The 27,500-nt window shown below is 40.4% G+C and overlaps 1 protein-coding gene across 2 annotated transcripts in view; it reads right to left on the minus strand.

Moving 5' to 3' along the window:
• LOC127654419 (methionine--tRNA ligase, cytoplasmic-like) overlaps nt 1-27,108 on the minus strand; it is a 31,157-nt gene extending 4,049 nt beyond the window's left edge. Inside the window, exons 1-21 of one of the 2 annotated variants that reach the window (XM_052141603.1) lie at nt 26,900-27,108; nt 26,344-26,434; nt 25,214-25,292; nt 22,485-22,616; nt 22,096-22,171; nt 21,653-21,831; nt 21,407-21,516; nt 19,177-19,293; nt 17,649-17,852; nt 14,203-14,404; nt 12,548-12,622; nt 12,296-12,466; nt 12,104-12,199; nt 10,228-10,345; nt 9,905-10,118; nt 7,859-7,990; nt 7,492-7,600; nt 7,218-7,409; nt 7,010-7,081; nt 4,303-4,329; nt 2,925-3,044 (exon numbers count right to left, since the gene is read on the minus strand). In XM_052141603.1, the coding sequence (XP_051997563.1) occupies nt 2,925-3,044; nt 4,303-4,329; nt 7,010-7,081; nt 7,218-7,409; nt 7,492-7,600; nt 7,859-7,990; nt 9,905-10,118; nt 10,228-10,345; nt 12,104-12,199; nt 12,296-12,466; nt 12,548-12,622; nt 14,203-14,404; nt 17,649-17,852; nt 19,177-19,293; nt 21,407-21,516; nt 21,653-21,831; nt 22,096-22,171; nt 22,485-22,616; nt 25,214-25,292; nt 26,344-26,434; nt 26,900-27,002 (2,619 nt within the window). In that variant the 5' untranslated portion in view covers nt 27,003-27,108. The remainder of the gene's footprint in view (nt 1-2,924; nt 3,045-4,302; nt 4,330-7,009; nt 7,082-7,217; nt 7,410-7,491; nt 7,601-7,858; nt 7,991-9,904; nt 10,119-10,227; nt 10,346-12,103; nt 12,200-12,295; nt 12,467-12,547; nt 12,623-14,202; nt 14,405-17,648; nt 17,853-19,176; nt 19,294-21,406; nt 21,517-21,652; nt 21,832-22,095; nt 22,172-22,484; nt 22,617-25,213; nt 25,293-26,343; nt 26,435-26,899) is intronic. The other variant, XM_052141604.1, reaches the window with a different exon arrangement.
• Between the last annotated feature and the right edge of the window lie 392 nt (nt 27,109-27,500).

Below are 27,500 nucleotides of genomic sequence, written 5' to 3' on the forward strand. Positions count from 1 at the left end.
CGCTACCAGTTGGATCTGGTGGGGCTTACATCGACGCACAGTTTTGGCTCTGGATCCGTACTCCTGGATAGGGATGGACTCTATTCTTCTCTGGAGTTTCCCAGGGTGTGAGGCGACGGGCGGGTGTGGGGATACTCACGAGTCCCCGGCTGAGCCACTACGCTGGAGTTTACCCCGTGGATGAGAGGGTCGCCTCCCTACGCCTACGGGTTGTGGGGGAAAACTCTGACTGTTGTCTGTGCATATGCACCGAACAGCAGTTCAGAGTATTCGGCCTTCTTGGAGACCCTGAATGGAGTCCTGAATAGGGCCCCAGTAGGGGACTCCATAGTGATGCTGGGTGACTTCAACGCACACGGGAAATGACAGGGACACCTGGAAAGGCGTGATTGGGAGGAACGGCCTCCCTGATCTGAACTCAAGTGGATGTTTGTTATTAGATTTCTGTGCTAGTCATGGATTATCTATAACAAACACCATGTTCGAACATAAGGATGCTCATAAGTGTACGTGGTACCAGAGCACCCTAGGCCGAAGGTCGATGATCGATTTTGTAATCGTGTCGCCGGATCTGAGGCCATATGTTTTGGACACTCGGGTAAAGAGAGGGGCAGAGCTGTCAACCGATCACCATCTGGTGGTGAGTTGGGTCAGGGGTGGGGAAAGACTCTGGACAGACCTGGGAAGCCCAAGCGAGTAGTGCGGGTGAACTGGGAACGCTTGGAGGAGGTCCCTGTCCGTGAGATCTTCAACTCACACCTCCGGGCGGAGCTTTTCAGGCATCCCCGCGGAGGTTGGGGACATTGAACCGAGTGGGCAATGTTCAAAGCTTCCATTGCCGGCCGCAGTGGAGAGCTGCGGCCTCAAGGTTTTAGGTGCCGCAGGGGTGGTAACCCTCGAACACCGTGGTGGACACTGGTGGTCAGGAAGCCGTCCGACTGAAGAAAGAGGCCTTCCGGATTTGTTGTCCCGGAGGTCTCCGGAGGCAGTTGCAAGGTACCGGCGGGCCCGAAGTGCTGCGCCTCGGCCGTGAGGGAGGCAAAGCAGTGGGTGTGGGAAAAGTTCGGAGAAGCCATGGAGAAGGACTTTCGGTCCGCACCAAAGTGCTTCTGGAAAACTGTCCGCCACCTTAGGAGGGGAAACGGGAACCATTCAAGCTGTATACAGCAAAGATGGGACGCTGTTGACCTCAACCGAGGAGGTTATTGGGCGTGGAAGGAACACTTTGAAGAACTCCTAAATCCCAACACGCCTCTATGGTAGAGGCAGAGCCGGAGGATGATGGGGATCAGATTCTATTTCCCTGGGGAGGTCACTGAGGTAGTCAAACAACTCCGCAGTGGCAAAGCCCCGGAATTGATGAGATCCCACCAGAAATGCTGAAAGCTCTGGATGTGGAGGGGGTGTCATGGATGACACGCTCTTCAACATTGGCGTGGAAATCTGGGACAGTACCTAAGGAGTGGCAGAACGGGGTGGTGGTTCCCTCTTCAAAAAGGGGATCAGAGAGTGTGTGCCAACTACAGGGGTATCACACTTCTCAGCCTCCCTGGTAAAGTTTACTCCAAGGTGCTGGAGAGGAGGGTTCGGCCGATTGTCGAACCTCAGATTGAAGAGGAACAATGCGGTTTTCGCCCTGGTCGTGGAACGACGGACCAGATCTTTACTCTGCAAGGATCCTGGAGGGGGCCTGGGAGTATGCCCATCCGGCCTACATGTGTTTTGTGGATCTGGAGAAGGCGTATGACCGGGTCCCCCGGAGAGACTGTGGGAGGTGCTGCGGAGTACGGGGTGGGGGGTCCCTTCTTAGGGCTTATCCAATCCCTGTACGCCCAAAGCGAGGGCTGTGTCCGGGTCCTCGCACAAAGTCGAAGTTCATTCCATGTGGGGTTGGTCTCCGCCAAGGCTGCGCTTTGTCACCAATCCTGTTTGTGATATTCATGGACAGGATATCGAGGCGTAGTCGGGTGGGGAAGGTGTGCGGTTCGGTGGGCTGGGGATCTCATCGCTGCTTTTTGCAGATGATGTTGTCTTCATGTCATCATCGGTCCGTGACCTTCAGCTCTCACTGGATCGCTTGGCAGTCGAGTGTGAAGCAGCTGGGATGAGGATTAGCACCTCTAAATCTGAGGCCATGGTTCTCAGCAGGAAACCGATGGAGTGCGTACTCCAGGTAGGGAATGAGGTTTTGCCCCAAGTGAAGGAGTTCAAGTACCTCGGGTCTTGTTCACGAGTGAGGGACAATGGAGCCGGAGGTTGGCCGGAGAATCGGGCAGCAGGGGCGGTATTGCACTCGCTCTATCGCGACCGCTAGTCACGTAAAAGAGAGCTGAGCCGAAAGGCAAAGCTCTCGATCTACCGGTCAATTTTCGCTCCTACCCTCACCTATGGTCATGAAGGTTGGGTCATGACCGAAAGAACTAGGTCGCGAAGTACAAGCGGCCTAAATGGGCTTCCTCAGAAGGGTGGCGGGCTTCTCCCTTAGAGATAGGGTGAGGAGCTCAGTCATCCGTGAGGAGCTCGGAGTAGAGCCGCTGCTCCTTTGGCGCTGAAAGGAGTCAGTTGAGGTGGTTTGGGCATCTGGTAAGGATGCCCCTGGCCGCCTCCCTAGGGAGGTGTTTCAGGCACGCCCAGCTGGGAGGAGGCCTCGGGAAGACCCAGGACTAGGTGGAGAGATTACATCTCCACACTGGCCCGGGAACGCTCGGGTCGCCCAGTCAGAGCTGGTTAATGTGGCTCGGGATAGGGAAGTTTGGGGCCCCCTGCTGGAGCAGCTGCCCCCGCGACCCGACTTCGGATAAGCGGTTGAAGATGGATGGATGGATGGATATTTGCATTGTGTGTGTGTGTGTGTGTGTGTGTGTGTGTGTGTGTGTGTGTGTGTGTGTGTGTGTGTGTGTGTGTGTGTGTGTGTGTGTTCTCACTTGTTGTGCCACTAGCGCGGTGAGCTGTTTGGCTTTCTCAGGATCTGCATTAACTGATGTGATCTGCTCAGCGGCTGCGCTGGGTTCGGTCTCGACCGCGCTGCTGCTACAACTCGGAGTCTAAAAAAGAGAAAATCCACATTTCTAAATAGCAAATTATGTGCATGTTTGAGAATAAATAAACTACAAAACACTAAAACACACACCAGTCAAAACATGCCCAGATCAGGATCATGTTTCACCCCAAAACTAAAAGACAAATAATTGAAATTATATATTTCATAGTAAAAATGTCTGTAATAATTGATTATTATTTTATTTAAATCAGCACAATTAAAGGCAGTACAACAAATGATGTGTATAAACACGTCACAGTATTTATCCTATTAATAAATGATTATTATATTAATTTTTTGCATTACAGTAATGTTACTTTGTTTTCAGAACGATGAACATCTTCATAAAAACGCTTAATTTTCTTATTTCTTCTTATTACTATTATTTTAGGGTGAAATATGACCTCATGAGTGTCGAACATCTTAAAAACGCTTTATAAAAATATATAAATATTTAAATATATTTTTATATTTATATTAAATATATTTTTTATAATATATATATATATATATATATATATATAAAAAAAATATATATATATATTTTTTAATATTGAATTCAATTGCCTCATTTATGCACATCTTTAAAAAAAAAAAAAAAAAAAAAAAAGCTTTATAAAAATATTTAATTCAATTGACTCATTCAATTGAATTAAATATTAAAAAAATTTAATAATAAAAAAAATGTTTTTTTTAAAGATGTGCATAAATGAGGCAATTGAATTCAATGTTAAAAAATATGTTTTTTTTTTAAAGATCTGCATTAAAATATATATATATATATTTAATTCAACTGACTCATTTATGCACATCTTTAAAATAAAAAATAAAAAAGCTTTTTAAAAAGATTTAATTCAATTGACTCATTAATACACAACACAAGCGCACGCGCACACACACACGCACGCACGCACACACACACACACACACACACACACACACACACACACACACACACACACACACACACACACACACGTGTACAGTGTGTGTTATATAGATGTTGGCATTGATGATCTCTTCAAAACTGGCACTCTTAAAGAAACCTAAAAAAAGAAATCACGTCTTTCATAAGACCAGTTTTTGTTTTCCTGAGAGCCGCCCGGAGCAGATTAAATTCGGAGTTTAAAGGGAAAACAGCGTCTGTGACAGACAGCGTCAGGCTTTGATCCAGAACTGCCGTTGTTTTGATACAGACATCAACAGGAAATCAATTTCACACTCGCTTACAGTGAAAACACAGCAGTCACACGCATGTCTACCTTTTCTTTACCATCCTCCTCTTCAGGCTGTGAAACATGAATGAAATAAGAGCATCAGAGAGAATAATATCTGCAAACATGTGGTGTAGTTCATTTTTAGATCAAACCCGGCGCAACATTTGGCTCTAATTGGCATAACGGCTCATTTTTATCCATGCATTTTAATTACTATAATTATTATGTGATTACTATATAAGGATTCTTAAAAATAATTTCGACTAAGAACGATACCCCCAGTGAATGAGTCATTTACAATCATTTGGAAGCAACTCAAAAGACGGAAATGTTCACAAATCGAACATTATTATGACACAAGTTTGACTCTAAAATATATATTTAGCTTGAGATTGCTCATGCAAAGAACACTAGAAAAATACAGAGGGAAGGTTTGCGTAATTATTCTGATTTTTATTACCATAGTACAGTTTAACACTGGTTAAAATAGGGTTCCCACTCTTTTCCAGGCCGTTTTATGTGCCTAACATTTCAGCAAAAAGACGATTCGCGTCCATTTAAATCGAGCTTTTATTTTGGCGTTTCTGCGTGTTTCTGATGGCAGTTTCTCACCTCCGGACAGGTCGTTCTCTTCATGGCCCAGTGCGATTAATAGTGCATGTAAAGCTGCTTTAATGAAATCAATATAAAGTCTGTATGTGCTGCACACTTCATCTCACACACACACACGAGCGCTCGTGAGCACCTGCATTAGTTGAATGCCAGGTTTGCCAACTCCTGACTCTAATTTGCTATTGTTTTTCTTTTCTTCCCAATTTGTAACGCCCAATTCCCAATGCGCTCCAAGTCCTCATGGTGTCACGGTGACTCGCCTCAATCCGGGTGGCGGATGACGAATCTCATTTGCCTCCACGTCCGAGACCGTCAATCCGCGCATCTTATCACGTGACTTGTTGAGCGTGTTACCGCGGATGGCGCATGTAGAGGCTCCATGCTATTCTCCTCGATCCATGCACAACTCGCCACCGAGAGCGACAACCACATTATAGCGACCACAAGGAAGTTACCCTAGCAACAGGGCCAATTTGGTTGCTTAGGAGACCTGGCTGGAGTCACTCAGCACGCCCTGGATTCGAACTCGTGACTCCAGGTGTGGTAGTCAGCTACACCGGCCCCCTGATATAGGCTTGTTTTTAACCCTAAACACAAGCTTTTTAACCTGGAAAGAGCGCCACCTACTTATCAGTGATGTTATGATTCTTATACAATCGATGTAGAGTAAAGCCTTCATGTTGAGTGAAAAAATATGATATTTACAATGCAAATTGGAATGTTTAATACAAATACAAAATCAGGGATTTTATTCACTAACATTTTTATTTCAGAATATAATACAATTATAAATAAAATGGATCAGGATGTCACAGAGCCTTGGAGATGGTCTCTTTTGACTTGGGCCAGATCTAGCAACGCCCTAGCAACGCTCAAGCAACCATCTAGCAACACCATAGCAACCATCTAGCAACGCCATAGCAACCATCTAGCAATGCCCTAGTAATCACCATAAACACCCTGACATTGCATAAATATAAACGCGTAATACAATTAAAAAAATTAAATTTTTATTAATTATTGTGGAGAATCCAAAAGTATTTCGACAAAATATAAAATTAAAATGAGCTTTTCACAGATTTTAACTCGACTTCATTATTGTAACTTGTAACCAGATTTTAAGACAGTTTTATACATAAATGCAGAATATAATATAATTAGCAACGCCCTAGCAACCATCTAGCAACGTCCTAGCAACCATCTTGCAACACCCGAGCAACCATCTAGCAACCATCTAGGAACGTCCTAGCAACCATCTAGCAACCATCTAGCAACACCCCAGCAATGCCCTAGTAATCACCAAAAACACCCTGACATTGCATAAATATAAACACGTAATACAATTAAAAAATATTTTTTTTCGACCAAATAATATTAAAATGAGCTTTTCACAGTTTTTAACTCGACTTCATTATTGTAACTTGTAACTAGATTTTAAGACAGTTTTATACATAAATGCAGAATAAAATATAATTAGCAATGCCCTAGCAACCATCTAGCAATGCCCTAGCAACCATCTTGCAACACCCGAGCAACCATCTAGCAACACCCTAGCAACCATCTAGCAACGCCCTAGCAACCATCTTGCAACGTCCTAGCAACCATCTTGCAATGCCCTAGCAATGCCCTAGTAATCACCAAAAACACCCTGACATTGCATAAATATAAACACGTAATACAATTTATTTAAAAAACTTTATTAATTATTGTGGAGAATTCAAAAGCATTTCGACCAAATATAAGATTAAATGAGCTTTTCACAGTTTTTTTTTTGGCCCGAATTAGCCAATGACAGAGAAGACAGCACACGAGCAGAGAAAGTATGTGACCGGGTTTTGTTCATGACCGATGATTCCACAATCCGCAAACGCCGGAATGACAGAAACGATACATATTAGTGTAATTGACTCCTATTTAGATTCCCGATCGTTACCATGTTTTGTCCATGTAACAAAAACCGTGCTAGCGATGCAGTCAAACAGTTCTATTATACTTAAATATTTTCCAGGACAAGTAATTACTTTCCAGTTTTCCATGACTTTTCAAAGACTGGAAAACTGCATTGCAAAATTCCAGATTTTCCATGACTGTGATTTTTAAATTCAGTGATAAGAATAAGAAGTGATTGTCTTTTACAAACCTGTTGTCCTCCAAATTTTGTTCTCAGGGCCTCGATTTGTTCTGTCTCCAATTTTTGGAACAAAGGACTGACCTGTAGGAGACGCAACAACTAAATTAATAAATAAATAAAGTCTGCCGTGAATACCAGTAAACTGGAGGAAGAACAGTTTTTAATCATACAGTGCATTTGTTACATTGTTATTACAGGTTAATAACATGCAAATTACCGTGCCAATGCGGTGCCCGGCTGGGAGTGTGCAGATGAAGGTGCCCGTCCCCTGCAGCATGGCGCTGGCGCAGGAGGGCGGAGCCTGTAGTTGAGTACGGATGGTGTGGCTGACTGTGGGCATATACGGCTCCAAAACGGCCGACAGGAGACACGCCACGTTAACCGACACGCCAGTCACTGTGCCCGCTCGCTGCCTGCAGAGCACACAAACATCACATGATCAGATGTTGTTTAATTCAATAACGTCCTACTTAAACCAGAAATACATTGACGTGCCTGTCACTGTCGCCTCCTTTGATCTTCTTCCAGGGTTCGTTAACCTGAATGTACTGGTTTCCATGGCGAGAGATGTTCAGGATGCACTTTAGAGCGTCACGGATCCTGAGCAGAACATTATCAGACGTGTGCTGCACTTCAGTTTCAGTACATTTACAACTTCACACATCTGCAATATTCTACGACATGGTTGAAAAGAGCGGAGGAGACCAGGGACTAAATCATCCTGGCAAACCTTTGGTATACGACACATTTAAATGTGCCAAAAGCAAAACATTTACACTGAGAAAGACTTCACAGATCTTTTTCCCAGACAGGAATTCTGATTAAGTAATCAAAGGAATTCTAAAGGAAACTCCTGACCTGACTTTATCCAGCAGCTGTATGTACTGTTTGAGTTCCCAGCACACCTGAGCGATGAGCCGTTTGTCATCTTCGTTCAGAAGCATCTCGGGAACACAACCTTCAAAGAACCGACACACAAACATCCCGGCCCTGCAGACGAGAGCAACGAGAGGATCATAAATCATCACAAGCACAAAAGGTTTAGAGGAAAAAGACAAATGATTGTTACAAATGTAACAATATAATTATGACAAATGAGCAAAAATGGACGTTACAATGCGACACTTCCAATGGAAGTCAATGGGGTCAATTTTTGGAGGATTTAGAGTCAGAAATGTGATGCTTATAATTTTATAAAAGCTCTAAATATTGTTTATGTCTCGTGTCTACACTTTTGAAACAGTATTTTAATGTGTACAGATTAAACCCCATTGACTTCTATTGGAAGTGTCTCACTGGAACACACATTTGTGCTTTTATTAAAGAAAAGGAGGAACGAGTCGAAATTAATTTGAACATGGAATACTGTCAATTGAGATGAACTTCTATTGAACCCGTAACGTTCCTGTAACGCTCAAACAACCAACCACAATTCACCGTTTTTAAATGTGGTTGTGAGGGGCAATTTTCATAATATCAAATTATTGAAATCATATATTTCATAGTAAAAATGTCTGTAATAATTGATTATTATTTTATTTAAATCAGCACAATTAAAGGCAGTACAACAAATTATGTGTATATACAGGTCACAGTATTTATCCTATTAATAAATGATTATTATATTTATTTTTTGCATTACAGTAATGTTACTTTGTTTTCAGAATCATGAACATCTTCATAAAAACACGCTTAATTTTCTTATTTCTTCTTCTTATTATTATTTTAGGGTGAAATATGACCTCATGAGTGTCGAACATCTTAAAAAAAAAAAAAAAACCTTTTTAAAAATATTTAATTCAATTGACTAATTTATGCACATCTTTAAAAATAAATAAAAGTTTAAAAAAATATTTAATTCAATTAACTAATTTATGCACATATTTTTTTTAAATAAATAAAAGTTTTTAAAAATATTTAATTCAATTGACTAATTTATGCACATATTTTTTTTAAATAAAGTTTTTAAAAATATTTAATTCAATTGATTAATTTATGCACATATTTCTTTTAAATAAAAGTTTTTAAAAATATTTAATTCAATTGATTAATTTATCCACATATTTTTTTTAAATAAATAAGTTTTTACAAATATTTAATTCAATTGATTAATTTATGCACATATTTTTTTTAAATAAATAAGTTTTTACAAATATTTAATTCAATTGACTAATTTATGCACATATTTTTTTTAAATAAATAAGTTTTTAAAAATATTTAATTCAATTGATTAATTTATGCACATATTTTTTTTAAATAAATAAAAGTTTTTAAAAATATTTTATTCAATTGACTAATTTATGCACATATTTTTTTTTAAATAAATAAAAGTTTTAAAAAATATTTAATTCAATTGACTCATTTATGCACATTTTTTTTTTTTTTTTAAATAAATAAACTTAAAAAAATATTTAATTCAATGGACTCATTTATGCACGACTTAAAAAAAAAAAAAAAAGCTTCTTAAAAATATACATTAACATACAGCATTAAAGGTAACTGAAACAAAACATTAAATATAAAAAAAAATTTTGCAAAATTTTCAACTTGTGTTTCAGTGATTTTGCAAGTTTCAGTAAATTAAAACTATAAGCTACAATTTACGCAGCACTAAATATTTGAGTGTTGCGCCATTAAACTTAAATTTAACCTTACGTATAAATGAAATATTTACCTCCAACCAGGAGTGACAGTTAAATTAAAATGCTAATTGATTAAATGACAGATAATTGGATACAGTACCTGAATATTAATTTACATACTGTACATAATTATAGGCATACTATTTTATTAAATGAACCTTTTTTCATGTATCGTATTTCAAATTAAATGTAATTTATTACATTTAACAACCGTTCCTTCTCATTTGTTTCAACTCACTGACGGATTGCAAAAAGCACAAACCTGTTGATGAAGTTTCCCAGGTTGTTGAGGAGTTCAGAGTTGTTCTTGAGGGCCATATCGGCCCAGGAGAACGCGGCGTCCTGACCCTCCGGCCGCAGATACAGCAGATAAAAGCGCCAAACATCGGACGGGATGCCCGTGTCTTTAGCCATGTCACCGAACACACCGACGCCGCGACTCTTAGAGAACTTTGTGTCCTCGTAATTCAGGTATTCTAGACACGGAGATAAACACCAACAGTAGAATGGATTCTCCGTTAGTAGCAAAAACCTGCTGCACAATCATTCGCCGTCAATATGATACGATCATGTTAAATGTCTCACCTGTAGCGATGAGGTTATTGACAAGCGTGTAGTTGTCCTGAGCGCCGAGAAGTGAACATGGGAAAACGACACTGTGGAACGGAACGTTGTCCTTCGCCATGAAGTTGTACAGCTCCACCTACAGGAAACATGTGAACACTGCATTTTATCTGCGCTTTATTTACGTAAAGTTAATTTGGTTTATGCTTGGCTGACCGATACGACAGTGGTTTTGGACTTTATACTGCCACCTACAGTATTGGCATGCATGAAGCATCACGCAGAGGCGACGCAACCAAAATAAGACGTTCCAAAAGCGTCCGGCTGATGCACGAGTACATAGACAATTAAAAATAGTGCACAGGACAGTACGGTAATAATAGGGCTACGTAGAATTATATAGAAATAAAATAAACGACACTTTTTGCATTGTAGAAATGCTTAACTTGTCTGCTGCCTCAATATCGGCACATAACGTAATGTATTAGAAATATTAGAATTATTATTATTTAGATTATTTAATATTTCTGGTTATTTTAATCATTATAAATTATCTTTATTTGGGGGCATTTTGAAGACAATATTGATATGCCGAAATTTCATCTCATGTAATTTATTCTAATATCCCGATCTAATTTTTTGGATCCTTTTAACATTCAGTGCTTTTACAAAGAACCTCACAGCAGAACCCAAAATACAACATTGGCGTTATTTTTGACAAATGAAGTACTGTATAACAGAGCATCACGTATGTGAGATATTGCTTAAATATTATACAATTACGACTGATTTAATATTAGTAGTATTAGTAGTATTACAGTGAATATGACATAACTCTATTTATGTCAGTATTTTCCATTTAAAGCAAGCTTTTATTTTGGAGTGAAGCCCTTGCTTTCAATTTAATGTGTTAATTCAGTGCGATTAATTGTATTAAAAATGTATGCAATTAATTGCAATAGCCCAGGACCGTAATAAGGAAGATTCCTGAGAAATGCTTGTAGTACCACCTGTTTACTCCAGAGGGCAGTAAGTGAAACTACAGCTGTATGAGCAACACACAGTTTATACAGTGAACAAAACAACCCACAACACAAACATGCGTCACATTCTTGCGTTCAAAACACTTGATGGGGCACAAATCCGAACTAAGAGATCTCAAGATCGATTACATTTATAATCTAATTAATTACATGGTGTCCCGATTAATTATTCGCGATTAATCGCATATACAAATATTTGCTGAGAAAGCCCCTCATATAACAATAACTCAATATATAATGATTATACATAATTATATCAATATATAATTATACATAGTTATCTTTAAATATTAAAAAATTATATATATAAAATAAAAAATATTCAGATAATTAAAATGCATTACATTCTTGTGGCAGAAGAGTACATCATTAATAAGACAATACAAAAATTGCTCATACAGCTGAAATTTCACTTACTGCCCTCTGGAGTAAACAGGTGGTACTACAAGCATTTCTCAGGAATCTTCCTTATTATGGTCAGTGGACATGCGATAAATTGCTTACATTTTTTTAACGCTTCCCAGTCAAAAATATTTGTATATGCGATTAATTAATCGAGACACCATGTAATTAATTCGATAAAAAATTGTAATCGATTGACAGAACTAAATTAAATATGTAGTCTGTCTGTGCCTTGTGCTTCAAAGTGAATTAGCGCTCTGCTCTGTCATCTCCTACAAACAGTGTGTGCAATGTTTGTTTAAATAATAAGATAAATAATTATTTAATTTCTTTAGGGGTAAAACATTTTAAACTTCTTTAAATTGCTGTAATGTCAAAAATTCACTCAAACATCCATTCAAATATAATTAATCATGTATTTACATCGTGATCAGGAGATGTGTAAGACGCACCTGTTGAGGGTTCTTCCACCATTTCTCCCATTGGTCAGTATAGTTTGCGGTGATGGAGAGGTAGCCAATAGGAGCGTCGAACCACACGTAGAACACCTTCATTAATAGACCAATACAGTCGAGTCAGTTTACAGCCAACATTGGACAATAATAATAAGAGCAATTCAAAATTGAATGATTTTGTGCTCTTACTTTGTCTTTAAAATCCTGGTGCGGTACAGGCGTCCCCCACCGCAGGTCACGTGTGATGCATCGCGGTTTCAGGCCGTCTCGGATCCACGAGCGTGCGATGTGACGTGCGTTTGCCGTCCAGTCACCAGAACGTATTGACTGCTCCAGCCACTGCTCTAACTCACCCTCCAACTACACACACACACAGCTTAAATAAAGGCATAATTACATTTCATTTCACGATCGTATATGTCTATAGAGATGTTCTATCACCTTTGGCAGGTCCAGAAACAGATGTTTAGAGGAACGGACCACCGGCGTCTCCTTGCACACCTTGCATTGTGGATTCTAGAGGATAAACAACACAATCAAATAAACACCACAATGGAGTGTAATTAGAGGTTGAACGACAGTGGATTTTAACCGATAGTTGAAAAAAATTATATCCGATTAACCGGCCGATAGTTGAAAACAATTATACCCGATTAACCGGCCGATAGTTGAAAACAATTATACCGATTAACCGTCCGATAGTTGAAAACAATTATACCCGATTAACCGGCCGATAGTTGAAAACAATTATATCCGATTAACCGGCCGATAGTTGAAAACAATTATACCGATTAACCGGCCGATAGTTGAAAACAATTATACCCGATTAACCGGCCGATAGTTGAAAACAATTATACCGATTAACCGTCCGATAGTTGAAAACAATTATACCGATTAACCGGCCGATAGTTGAAAACAATTATACCCGATTAACCGGCCGATAGTTGAAAACAATTATACCCGATTAACCGGCCGATAGTTGAAAACAATTATACCCGATTAACCGGCCGATAGTTGAAAACAATTATACCCGATTAACCGGCCGATAGTTGAAAACAATTATACCCGATTAACCGGCCGATAGTTGAAAACAATTATACCGATTAACCGTCCGATAGTTGAAAACAATTATACCGATTAACCGTCCGATAGTTGAAAACAATTATATCCGATTAACCGTCCGATAGTTGAAAACAATTATACCGATTAACCGGCCGATAGTTGAAAACAATTATACCGATTAACCGGCCGATAGTTGAAAACAATTATACCCGATTAACCGGCCGATAGTTGAAAACATTTATAATCAATTAACCGGCCGATAGTTGGAAAAAAATGTATAGCCGATTAACCGGCCGATAGTTGAAAAGTTTCCCCCGATTAATCGGCCGATAGTTGGAAAAATTTACCCGATATTTTTATTTTTATACATGTGCCCGATTAAACGGCCAATTTTTTATATATTTTATAAAACCGATTAAACAGCCGATATTGTTTTGACTATAGCCGATTAATTGACCAATTGGTCAATAGTTTTAAAAATGAATTCATGTGATGTGCACAGATATATCGTAGGATGCTACAAGAGTCCAAAGTGAGTAAAATCCCATATGTGTGTTTGTTGTGCAACCAAAATCCAAAGTATAACCCTCCCAAAACACAGAACTTTTAATTATAAACAAGCCCACTCTGTGCTTACAGCTCACAAAAACACAGACGTGAAACAAAACATGCACTCTTACAATCATCTACAATGTATTACAATAGAATCACTATGAAGTAAACAATGTCATATGGGCCAATAAGTACTGTGTGAGCAGTAATTCATCAATAGATCATCGGCGATCACTTGTCAATTGTCAACCGCTCATTTACAACAGGAATTAAAATCCACATCAGAGGGCAGCACCAAATAGTAGCTTCCCCTACACTGATGTCAAGTGACAAGCAATTCAACTTTTAAAAATGCACCTCATGACCTCCATTTCATCCCAATCAGTTGCACTATATCTAGCTGTTTTAGAATGCTCGAACGCATCCTGTGTGAACGGCCCCTGAGGTATGCATACAAACAGTTGCAGTGAAGGCATCCGTACCCTGAGCTCCACTGCGTTGATGAGACGGCCACATTTGTCACACTGGTCCCCGCGGGCCTCTGGGTAATGACAGTGAGGGCACGTGCCCTCCACGAAGCGATCGGCCAGGAAACGCTGACAGCTTTCACAGCGGAGCTGCTCTACTGTATCCTCCAAAAGAAAACCCCGCTCATGCAGGCGCCAGAAGATATCCTGAGCGATGCTGAGAAAGAGAGAATGATTTACAGCATTGCTTCGCTAAATGAAAATATTAAAATGCAACTGTGGCAGGGCGGAGGGCGGGGCAGAGTCGTGATGCTACACACCCGGTCCCTTATCGGGCTAATCAAGCCTCCGAGAGGGATAAAGGCCGACTGCGGAAGATCGTTTACGGGCATGTCCGTCAAGTGTGCGTTTGTGTCTTTTGTTTTAGTTTATCATTAAAATATTATTTATATTGCCAAGCCGGTTCTCACCGCCTCCTTTCCATTTAACTGTTACAGCAACTAACCATGCAATCAAGTGCAGATAGGACAGCAAAATAATAGGCGGGGCTAAAAGCATGCAATAAGTTTACACTTAAATTGTAAAAGTTTCCAGACACATGTCACATGTATGATAACATTTGAAAGTGCAGAATCACTTTTGCATTTAAGTTAGATAAAATAACAAAGCTTGAAAACATCTGCATCGCAAATTAGCGCCACCTAGAGGTGATGATATAGAAATATAGTAAGCATATAAAATTTTTTATAAAGCATTAAATAGACATGTCATAATGTATATCAAATGAAAGCTCTCATTCTCAGTATTGTGACTATATGGTTTATTTAGTTGCCCTTATACCACAGTTCGAAAGATTTTTAAAATAATGACAAAGTGACGTGATGTGTGCAAGACATCAAAGACAAACATCAGTTATCACTGCTTCTGTAAACCTCAGAGCCACAAACTTTATTTCAACTTTTACCTTAGGTTGTTGTCTTCAACATTAGCCATTTATTTACTTATCTGTGAGGTTGGTTGATTAAATAATCTAATTGTATATCTTAGATGTCCAAAACAAGTTAAAGTCCAGTGCAAAAAGCATGATAAGAAAATAAGTTATCTAATATCAACAAAGAAATGTTACACACTGGCGGACAAAAGTTTGGAATAATGTACAGATTTTGCTCTTATGGAAAGAAATTGGTACTTTTATTCACCAAAGTGGCGTTCAACTGATCATAATTTATAGTCAGGATATTAATAATGTGAATAATTACTATTAATGTTCAGAACTTCTAAAACTACTTCAAAGAGTTCTCATCAAAAAATCCTTCATGTGCAGCAATGACAGCTTAACAGATCCTTGTTATTCTAGCGGTCAGTTTGTCCAGATACTCAGGTGACCTTTCACCCCACACTTCCTGTAGCACTTGACCTTTCACCCCACACTTCCTGCAGCACTTGACCTTTCACCCCACACTTCCTGCAGCACTTGATCTTTCACCCCACACTTCCTGTAGCACTTGACCTTTCAACCCACACTTCCTGTAGCACTTGACCTTTCACCCCACACTTCCTGCAACACTTGACCTTTCAACCCACACTTCCTGCAGCACTTGACCTTTCACCCCACACTTCCTGCAGCACTTGACCTTTCACCCCACACTTCCTGCAGCACTTGACCTTTCACCCCACACTTCCTGTAGCACTTGACCTTTCACCCCACACTTCCTGTAGCACTTGACCTTTCACCCCGCACTTCCTGCAACACTTGACCTTTCAACCCACACTTCCTGTAGCACTTGACCTTTCACCCCACACTTCCTGCAGCACTTGACCTTTCACCCCACACTTCCTGCAACACTTGACCTTTCACCCCACACTTCCTGCAGCACTTGACCTTTCACTGCACACTTCCTGCAGCACTTGACCTTTCACCCCACACTTCCTGCAACACTTGACCTTTCACCCCGCACTTCCTGCAACACTTGACCTTTCACCCCGCACTTCCTGCAGCACTTGACCTTTCAGCCCACACTTCCTGCAGCACTTGACCTTTCACCCCGCACTTCCTGCAGCACTTGACCTTTCACCCCACACTTCCTGCAGCACTTGACCTTTCACCCCACACTTCCTGCAGCACTTGACCTTTCACCCCACACTTCTTGCAGCACTTGACCTTTCACCCCACACTTCCTGTAACACTTGACCTTTCACCCCACACTTCCTGTAGCACTTGTCCTTTCACCCCACACTTCCTGTAGCACTTGACCTTTCACCCCACACTTTCTGTAGTACTTGCCATACATGTGACTGTCTTGTCAGGCACTTCTCACGCACCTTACAGTCTAGCTGATCCCACAAAAGCTCAATGGGGTTTAGATCCGTAACACTTTTCCAATTATCTGTTGTCCAATGTCTGTGTTTCTTTGCCCACTTTGCACCCCTGAGTCTTCTCTTTACTGTTGTATGTGAAACTGGTGTTTAGCGGGTAGAATTCAATGAAGCCGTCAGCGGAGGACATGTGAGGCGTCTATTTCTCAAACTAGAGACTCTGATGTACTTCTCTTGTTTAGTTGCACATCTGGTCTTCCACATCTCTTTCTGTCCTTGTTAGAGACAGTTGTGCTTTGTCTTTGAAGACTGTAGTGTACAATTTCAAGCATTGTATCGCTTCATTCCTCAAAACAGTGATTGACTGATGAGTTTCTAGAGAACGCTAATATTGACCATAAGACATGTAAGTCTATTGCACACTGTGGCAACTCAAAAACAAACACAAAGACAACGTTAAGCTTCATTTAATGAACCAAATATCTTTCAGCTGTGTTTGATATAATGGCAAGTGATTTTCTAGTATCAAATGATCAATCTAGCATGATTACTCCAGGATAAGGTGTTGGAGTGATGGCCAAAATGATCAAAAATAACTTTTTTCAAATAGTGATGATGCTGTTTTTACATCAGTAATATCCCGACTATACTCTGTGATCAGTTGAATGCCACTTTGTTGAATTAAAGTACCAATTTCATGTACATTATTCCAAACTTTTGGCCACCAGTTTATGTCACCACAAAGCCGAGGGTCTCAGCTTTCCAACGACACCTAAATATAGCTACTAGTCTATTCAGAGGTCAAGATATTCAAAGGCAGTGCTGGTGAACATGCATCCGATCCAAAATAGACTGGATGTCTATGTTGAGTGCTCAGCTGCGTTAGAGCATCACGTACATCTCAGATCTGTATATTGTAATGGAAGGTGATCGATTAAAAATAAATGTTCCTAGTACTTGCTGCCATCTAGTGGAATGAAATAAGACTTTTTGCAGTTTGATAGAGCAAACAGAACCAGAATTATATGCTTACTAAATTAGGACGACCTGATGGTGTTAAAGTATAATCTCGAAGGTTTGAACCACATTAGAGAAGTCTGAAATGCCCTTTCACCCACATGCCCTTTCTCACTCATCGTTCTTACTCTGTCTGGCGTTGTGTGGTGGTTCGACCAAAGTAATCAAAGTCGATCTGGAACCACTGGTATATGTCGGCGTGGATAGCGTGATATTTGTCACAGATCTCTTGCGGCGTCAGGCCCTCCTCGCGAGCTTTATTCTCCGTCGCTGTTCCGTACTCATCCGTGCCGCAGATGAACAACAGATTCCAGCCTCGCAAACGGCCATATCTACAGAGAGAGAGAGAGAGAGAGAGATTGTTTGACTACATTCATTAAAAGGAAATTAAAAGAAATCCAAACAACCATTTTAATCGGGTCCAAAAAGTATTCTACAGCAGTTGAATACTGTAGATATACAGCACACCGCCCTTTTGATTATAAACATTGATAAAGGCTTGTTTTTGTGTTTTTTTCCCTCCCCAATGCGCTCCAAGTCCTCGTGGTGGTGTAGTGACTCGCCTCAATCCGGGTGGCGGAGGACGACTCTCAGTCGCCTCCGCATCTGAGACCGTCAATCCGCGCATCTCACTACGAGCCCCACCGAGCGCGAGAACCACATTATAGCAACCACGAGGAGGTTACCCCATGTGACTCCCTAGCAACCGGGCCAATTTGGATGCTTAGGAGACCTGACTACAGTCACTCAGCACGCCCTGGATTCAAACTTGTGATATACCAGCCCCCCTGATATAGGCTTATTTTTAACACTAAACGAAAGCTTTTTAATCTGGAAAGAGCGCCACCTACTTATCAATGATGGTATGATACTTTTACAATCCATGTACAGTAAAGCCTTCATGTTGACTGAAAAAAAGATGATATTTACAATGCAAATTGTAACGACAAAATCTGGGATTTTATTCACTAGAATTTTTATTTCAGAATGGATGGAAAAATATTAATAAAATATATAAAGGTGGAAAAATATAAATAAAATATATACAGGTGGAAAAATATAAATAAAATGGATCAGGGTGTCACAGAGCCACAGAGATGGTCTCTTTTGACTTGGGCCAGTTATCAACACCTAGCAACACCATAGCAACCATATAGCAATGCCACAGCAACCACCTAGCAACGCCCTAGCAACCATCTAGCAACGCCCTAGCAATGCCATAGCAACCATACAGCAATGCCATAGCGACGCCCTAGCAACCATATAGCAATGCCATAGCAACCATCTAGCAACGCCCTAGCAACCATCTAGCAAAGCCATAGCAACCATATAGCAATGCCCTAGCAACCATATAGCAATGCCATAGCAACGCACTAGCAACCATATAGAAATGCCATAGCAACACCCTAGCAACTATCTAGCAATGCCCTCGCAACCACCAAAAACACCCTGACATTGGATAAATATAAATATGTAATACAATTTATTTTTTAAACTTTTTTATTATTGTGGAGAATCCAAAAGCATTTCGACCACATATAGATTAAAATGAGCTTTTCACAGTTTTGAACTCGACCCGAATACAACAGATGGTTGAACTACTAAAAGAAGAGGCAAATAGAGTGGACGTGAAATTACTGATAAAACTGCCATTACCTGGCGAAAATGTCGGCACTGAGGACGCAGCCGATGATGTTGCCGAGATGCGGTACGTTGTTGACGTACGGCAGAGCGCTCGTGATCAGTACGTTTCTCTTTCCTTCTTGTGGGAGACTGAGGGGACGGAGAAACACACAAATCACACAATTACACACAAAAACTTAAATACAACAAATACTAAAGAGTAACATGGCTTTAGTAAATAACAACAGTAATAATTAACAGTATTAACAATTAGAGTTTATGCACAAATATAATAATTAGAACAATAACGTGTAACCTCTATATTAAATGCATACAGTATATATTAGGGCTGTCGATTTAACACCTTCATTTAGTGCGATGAATTACATGAAAAATAATACGTAAATAAATACTTTGACTTTTAAGTCACTTTTTGTATTTTAGCTTAAATGCACAATAAATGCCGTGATGTATTATAATGATATTAATTATAATTTTTATTATATTAATAGTTATTTAAATGATTGTATACTAAATTATCTTTATTTGAGGGTCTCTCTCAGGACATACTGACATTAATCAGCAATTTTGATTAAATATGTAAACTGATTGACAGCCATAATATATACATACACTCCCCTAAAGGATTATTAGGAACACCTGTTCAATTTCTCATTAATGCAATTATCTAATCAACCAATCACATGGCAGTTGCTTCAATGCATTTAGGGGTGTGGTCCTGGTCAAGACAATCTCCTGAACTCCAAACTGAATGTCAGAATGGGAAAGAAAGGTGATTTAAGCAATTTTGAGCGTGGCATGGTTGTTGGTGCCAGACGGGCCGGTCTGAGTATTTCACAATCTGCTCAGTTACTGGGATTTTCACGCACAACCATTTCTAGGGTTTACAAAGAATGGTGTGAAAAGGGAAAAACATCCAGTATGCGGCAGTCCTGTGGGCTGAAAATGCCTTGTTGATGCTAGAGGTCAGAGGAGAATGGGTCGACTGATTCAAGCTGATAGAAGAGCAACTTTGCCTGAAATAACCACTCGTTACAACCGAGGTATGCAGCAAAGCATTTGTGAAGCCACAACACGCACAACCTTGAGGCGGATGGGCTACAACAGCAGAAGACCCCACCGGGTACCACTCATCTCCACTACAAATAGGAAAAAGAGGCTACAATTTGCAAGAGCTCACCAAAATTGGACAGTTGAAGACTGGAAAAATGTTGCCTGGTCTGATGAGTCTCGATTTCTGTAGAGACATTCAGATGGTAGAGTCAGAATTTGGCGTAAACAGAATGAGAACATGGATCCATCATGCCTTGTTACCACTGTGCAGGCTGGTGGTGGTGGTGTAATGGTGTGGGGGATGTTTTCTTGGCACACTTTAGGCCCCTTAGTGCCAATTGGGCATCGTTTAAATGCCACGGCCTACCTGAGCATTGTTTCTGACCATGTCCATCCCTTTATGGCCACCATGTACCCATCCTCTGATGGCTACTTCCAGCAGGATAATGCACCATGTCACAAAGCTCCAATCATTTCAAATTGGTTTCTTGAACATGACAATGAGTTCACTGTACTAAAATGGCCCCCACAGTCACCAGATCTCAACCCAATAGAGCATCTTTGGGATGTGGTGGAGCAGGAGCTTAGTGCCCTGGATGTGCATCCCACAAATCTCCATCAACTGCAAGATGCTATCCTATCAATATGGGCCAACATTTCTAAAGAATGCTTTCAGCACCTTGTTGAATCAATGCCACGTAGAATTAAGGCAGTTCTGAAGGCGAAAGGGGTCAAACACAGTATTAGTATGTGTTCCTAATAATCCTTTAGGTGAGTGTATATATATATATATATATATATATATATATATATAGTACATATAGCAGTTTTGAACTGGACGGGTATAGACTAAAATTGTAGATACATCAGATATTGACTACACTGTTGTTACACTACAGATCTGAATTTAACACACAAAATTCTTCATCTGGTGAATATCTAGGCTATAGCGTCATTTAGTAAAAAAAAAAGGCATAATTTCAAAATAAGAGTCCCAAACTAAGTTTGTTCATAGTCCCGTATTATGCAACAAATCTGATTTTTTTTCTGGTTACTAACGGGACTTTTGGCTGTTCAAACTGCATCTGTGATTATGTTAATTTTGGACTCTAGTGGCCTCTATGTCCGTGCTCGTCATAGTCGAAATCCACCATCGGTCGACCTCTAATAGTTGAGACAGTAATCTTACATTGGGTGTTTTCTCTGTGCGACTGAAGCTGAATCCTTCAGTCCTTCACTCCAGATCTGAGCAGCTTCTTCCATCTCGTCCTCTGTCATCACATGATCTGTGTCTTCTGCCTTACAAACCGCACATTACACACACATCCGTGTTAGGGGCTGTTCACACAGAACATACTCTGTTGTATGTACTCCAGTTAGGTAAGCAGTTAAAGAGACGTCCATCTAATGTGTACACACGTTAAAGGACGAGTACCTCTGTGGTGTAGCTGCTGGTCGGGGCGTCTCTTCTCTGCGTTTGTGGTGCCGGTTGTTTCTGCAGAAAGGTCTTCAGTGCATCGATTCCCTTTCCCTGCAGAACTCTCCAAGCGGCCGTTTGACACGCTGAGAGATCGCCGACACGCTCAAACCAGCTGTGTACAAACTGCAAGTTATCTGGAAGACAGAGAGAGAGAGAGAGAGAGAGAGAGAGAGAGAGAGAGCATGAATAAAGATCTGGTGCATAACAAAGTACCTTGAACTATAAACAAGCCTGAAACACATCAAGGACTCTTATTTTGAAATGACGGACACTTTGCCTCGTTACAATGCTCTATATTAAATATTAACCAAATTAAGCTTTTTATATACAGTCCTGAATATTTTATTTACCAGATGAAGGGATGTGTTAATTGGTTAAACGATATTTCTAGTTCTTACCAGCTTCGAAACGTGAGTCAGCCAAAATAGGGTAGAGCGCCGCCCACAGGACGATATCTTCAACCGTTATTATATCCTGAAACACAATAAAAGTCCCCATTCATCAGCAATGCTTCCATCATGAATCAATGAATTAGACCTTGATTGATACACAAAGAGGATTCAAAGTGGCCTCAAGTTTCTGTATAATGTTACAGCGATCAGGCCATTTTCTGCAAGACTCGCCCAACATACTGCTCTGCCTCGGAGTCTTCCCTTAAGCAAACCTCTTGAGGTGCATTCTGGGATGCTTTTTAAACAGTATTGATATTTGCTAGGCACTTGTAAATGCCCACAAATCTCATCCAAAGCTTTAAAAAAAAGAAGTAAATAGAGTGAATTAGACTGACAGTAGTTAGGAATGGTATGCTCCGTTTGCTCAGGCCCTGCTCCAGACAGTTCAGGGGTCCCGTCATCACTGAGGCTGCATCAGCACTCTTCTCCTGCAGTGCCATCATGTGGAGAGCCTGTAACACTGCAGGCTACACACACACACACACACACACACACACACACACACACACACAGAGACACAGAGACACACACACAGAGACACAGACACACACACAAAGACACACACACAAAGACAGACACACACACAGAGACAGACACACACACACACACACACACAGAGACAGACACACACACACACACACACACACACACACAGAGACACACACACAAAGACACACACACACACACACACAAAGACAGACACAAACACACACACAAAGACAGACACAAACACACACACAAACACATGCAGAGACACACAGGGAGACACACACACAGAGACAGACACACACACACACACACACACACAAACACAAAGACAGACACACACACACACACAGAGAGTGACACACACACAGAGACACACACACAAAGACACACACAAAGACAGACACAAACACACACACACATGCAGAGACAAACAGGGAGACACACACACAGAGACAGACACACACACACACACACACACACACACACAGAGACACACACACAAACACAGAGAGACACACACACAAAGACAGACACACAAACACACACAGAGACACACACACACACAAAGACAGACACACAAACACACACACACAGACACACACACACACACACACACACACACACACAGAGACACACACACACACACACACAGAGACACACACACACACACACAGAGACACACACACAAACACAGACACACAAACACACACAGAGACAGACACACAAACACACACACACAGAGACAGACACACACACACACACACACAGAGACACACACACAGAGACACACACACACACAAAGACAGACACACAAATACAGACACACACACACACACACACACACACACAGACAGAGACACATAGACACAGACACACACACACACACACACACAAAGACAGACACACACACACACACACACAAAGACAGACACACACACACACGCAGAGACACACAGAGAATCAGTCAATCATACAGTGTGTGCAAGACACATTATATTCCAAAACAGAACATGCTCTTCTGAATCATCATCCTTTTATGGCCCTGGATTTACATTTCTATCAAGTAATCAGTACCGTCAGATTTGATTATCCAATAACAGCCCTGATTAAAGGGTCAGGACAATTTGTCAGCCGACAGTTTTTATGAGAGTCCAAAATGAATAAAACCCCAGATGCCGTTTATTGTGCAACCAAAGTCCCAATAATAACCAGAAAGATTTGGTGCATATAAACAAGCCTGAAAAACACTTCATGACTCTTATTTTGAAATGACAGAGACTTGGCTCTGTTTAAATGCTCGATATTTAAGTAATTAACGAAGTTTTTGACTATCACACCTGGAGTTTGAAACCAGCACGTGCTGAGTGACTCCAGTCAGGTCTCCTTAGCAACCAAATTGGCCCGGTTACTAGGGAGGGTAGAGTCACATGGGGTAACCTCCTCGTGGTCGCTATAATGTGGTTCTCGCTCTCAGTGGGGCGTGTGGTGAGTTGTGCGTGGATGCCGCGGAGAATAGCGTGAAGCCTCCACACGTGCTACGTCTCCACGGTAACGCGCTCAACATGTCACGTGATAAGATGCGCGGATTGACGGTCTCAGACGCGGAGGCAACGGCCACCACGAGCACATTGGGAATTACAAATTGGGGAGAAATATATTTTAAAAATAAAGTATATATAGAGAGAGAGCGAGCCCATCATATTACAGCTCTATTCAAACTGATATTTTAATATACTTTTTCCCTCTCCTTTGTCATTTGTATTTTATTTTATTATCATTATTATTCATTTATTGTATATACATGTTTTTTGTTGTTTTTATGTTTGTAATGTGTTTATTACTCAATGCTTTGGCAACATTGTACACTGTATACAGTCATGCCAATAAAGCTCATTTGAATTTGAGAGAGAGAGAGAGAGAGAGATAGAGAGAGAAATGGCATCCTATAAAATAGGTGCCTTTTGTGTCCCTCATTAACATATATGTTAATAATTAAGCTACAACAATAAAACATCAACAAAAACAGTTATGAGAGAGAGAGATATAGAGAGAGATATATAGAGAGATATATATATATAGAGAGAGAGAGAGAGAGAGAGAGAGAGAATCATAACTGAGACAAGTCGCCATCATTTCAAAATAAGAGTCCCGGTGTGTTTTGGGCTTGTTTATAGTTACAAATATTTTCTGGTTTATATTTATTATTTACATTCTATATATTGATTTGAAAAACAATCGGCCTGTTAATCTGTTATCACCTTAGTTATCAGTAAAATCCACTAATGGTCGAACTCTATTACTACTGCTCATAATTAAAGTTAGTAATAAAAATAAAAAGTAACCCTGAGCATTTTAGCAGAGGCAAACACTCCTCACACATTCTACAGGGAATTAAAAAATATATTTAACCTGATCCAGTCATTTTTGAATGTTAATATTTATTTACATTATTCTCAAATTCATTGCGTTGCAGTTTTATGACGTGTGTTCCAATTATAATGTTGCAATGATAATAATCATTGTTCTCTTCCTCTCATTATGTTCATTATTAATCTGTAGGATTATAAACTGTCACCTGTAAATCTGTTGCCTCCCATTCCAGCCACTGGTTACTGGCGTTCGTGGCCACCTGACCGCTGATGTCAAACAAATATCTGTGGAGACACGGACATACGAAGTCATTCACTCAATTCTGATGGCATCCTATAAAATAGGTGACTTTTGTGTCCCTCATTAACATATATGTTAAGCTACAACAATAAAACAGAATGTGTCTGTGAAGTTTCGGCTCAAAATACCCCACGGATCATTTATTACACCATGTTATATATGGCCATTTTTGGTTGGAATCAAAAACATGTTGATTATGTGTGTGTCTCTTTAAAAGCAAATGAGCTGTTGCTCCCCGCCCCCTTTCCAGAAGAGGGCTGTGCCTTTACAGCTTGTGCTTCGGTTACTACAGCAACAACAAATCAGGACCGATATGACTGACAGCGTAAATACCGGAGTTCAGACTGGACTGGGAAGAGAAATCAGCCCGGGATTATACATAGCAACTGCTCCGAAAGTTGAGCGGGGGGTGTTCGCTGTCCTTTTCAGCATATCGCTGCGCCATTTTGTGGTCCATTCTGAATAACACAGAGGCTCATTTTAGCTTATCGTGGCCCATTCGGCATGTTTCGTGGCCAACCCACCGGCCCGCTCGGTTCTCCTGATGGCCAGTCCGCCCTTGATCGGCCCCAAAGTGCGTCGGCCCACCGGGAAAATGCCCGGTATGCCAGATTACCAGTCCAGCTTGTCCACCGCGTCTTCAGCGGCTCTGATGCTGGGAGTACATGAAGACATTATTCTTCTCACTGTATCTGCTCCAGCACAGACTGTGTGTACATCACTCAGGGGAGGAGCTATGATAAGAGGGAGGAGTCCGTCACCAGTCCTGGGCGTGGCCTGATCTAACATGACGTCACTTTAGAGCAGAAAGGAAAACCGTTCATTTTGACACACTGTTTTTGATGAATAGAAATATAAGTGGAGTGGGTGGACTTTCACATTGTAGGGTGGTCGTGTACACACACTGCCGACTCACATTTATGTACAAACACCAAGTAAAAGTGAATTTTGCAATAAATTACATAAATTGACAACTGATCCATTAAAAAAAGTCTAAATATAAAATGCTGTACTAGTGAGAAGTCAAACACTCACTTGCAGATGGTGTTGGGGCTGAAGAGGTGCTGACCGCCGGGTAACAGCAGGACAGGTACAACAGGGCGAGTTAAGAACGGTACCACCCTCTCTGCACAACACAAGCACACAAAAACACATTTCAGAAAACACTCATTCAGTATGACAAATTCAGTGCGAAAATGAAACGGTTAATTGATGGCATCAGATGGTAATGCCATAGTACTTTGATATATACACACACACACACACACACACACACACACACACACACACACACACACACACACACACACACACACACACACACACACACACTTCATATTCATGGTACTTGTTTCACACACTTGTATCTCAAAAACATAATCAATGTGTTTTTATAGTAATACTATATGGTACTTTTTATGAGTTAAGGCAGCATAACTGTCAATCAAATAATATGCCATTGGTCGGTCATAATGTTTATGTAGCCTAACTGTTGGATGGTGAGACAACTGGAACAATTTTGTATAACATTAATATCACCTCATTGTAAATGAGAACAAAACAACAGAAATTGTGATTTTGTTTCACTCACCCTCGTGATTCACCACTTCTACGTCACATTTTACTTCAGTAAGTTCCAGCACCGCCAGCACTTTAATACAGTGCGGATTCCCCTCACTTACATACAATTTCATTTGACCCTCTTTCAATTAATAAAACTCGTTTATGAGTTTATTTTGACGGATGTTGACAGAGAAAGAGTCTCAATCTGGTTTCCCTTCAAACTAAACACCGGCACGTGAATAGTAACCGTTTACGCTGACGCAATCACGCAGCGAGAGGAAATTGTAGTTTTTAATTCTTCCGGCGAATTCCAGAGTCCATTGAAAACTGTCTGAGTTAGAACTACAATATCCGAAGGGCAAAGTGCGCTGTGGGAACCCTTCCGTCATTACAGCGTTAACCTCATTGGTCAAAGAGCTGAAACCCGCGATATAATTGGTCGCTGCTGAGGTCAACGCAACCAATCATTTTTATTAAGTCAAAAATAGCGCAAATATGATTTTTTTTAATTAATATTTACTGTTTGCGATTAAAATACAATCACCCATATTCCTGATGATAATCAGTGTTGGCTGTAATGCATTACAAAGTAATTAATTATTTTAATTAAATAACTGTTTCATTGGAAA

This window comes from Xyrauchen texanus, chromosome 13, assembly GCF_025860055.1.
Source record: "Xyrauchen texanus isolate HMW12.3.18 chromosome 13, RBS_HiC_50CHRs, whole genome shotgun sequence".
NCBI classification, from domain to species: domain Eukaryota; kingdom Metazoa; phylum Chordata; class Actinopteri; order Cypriniformes; family Catostomidae; genus Xyrauchen; species Xyrauchen texanus.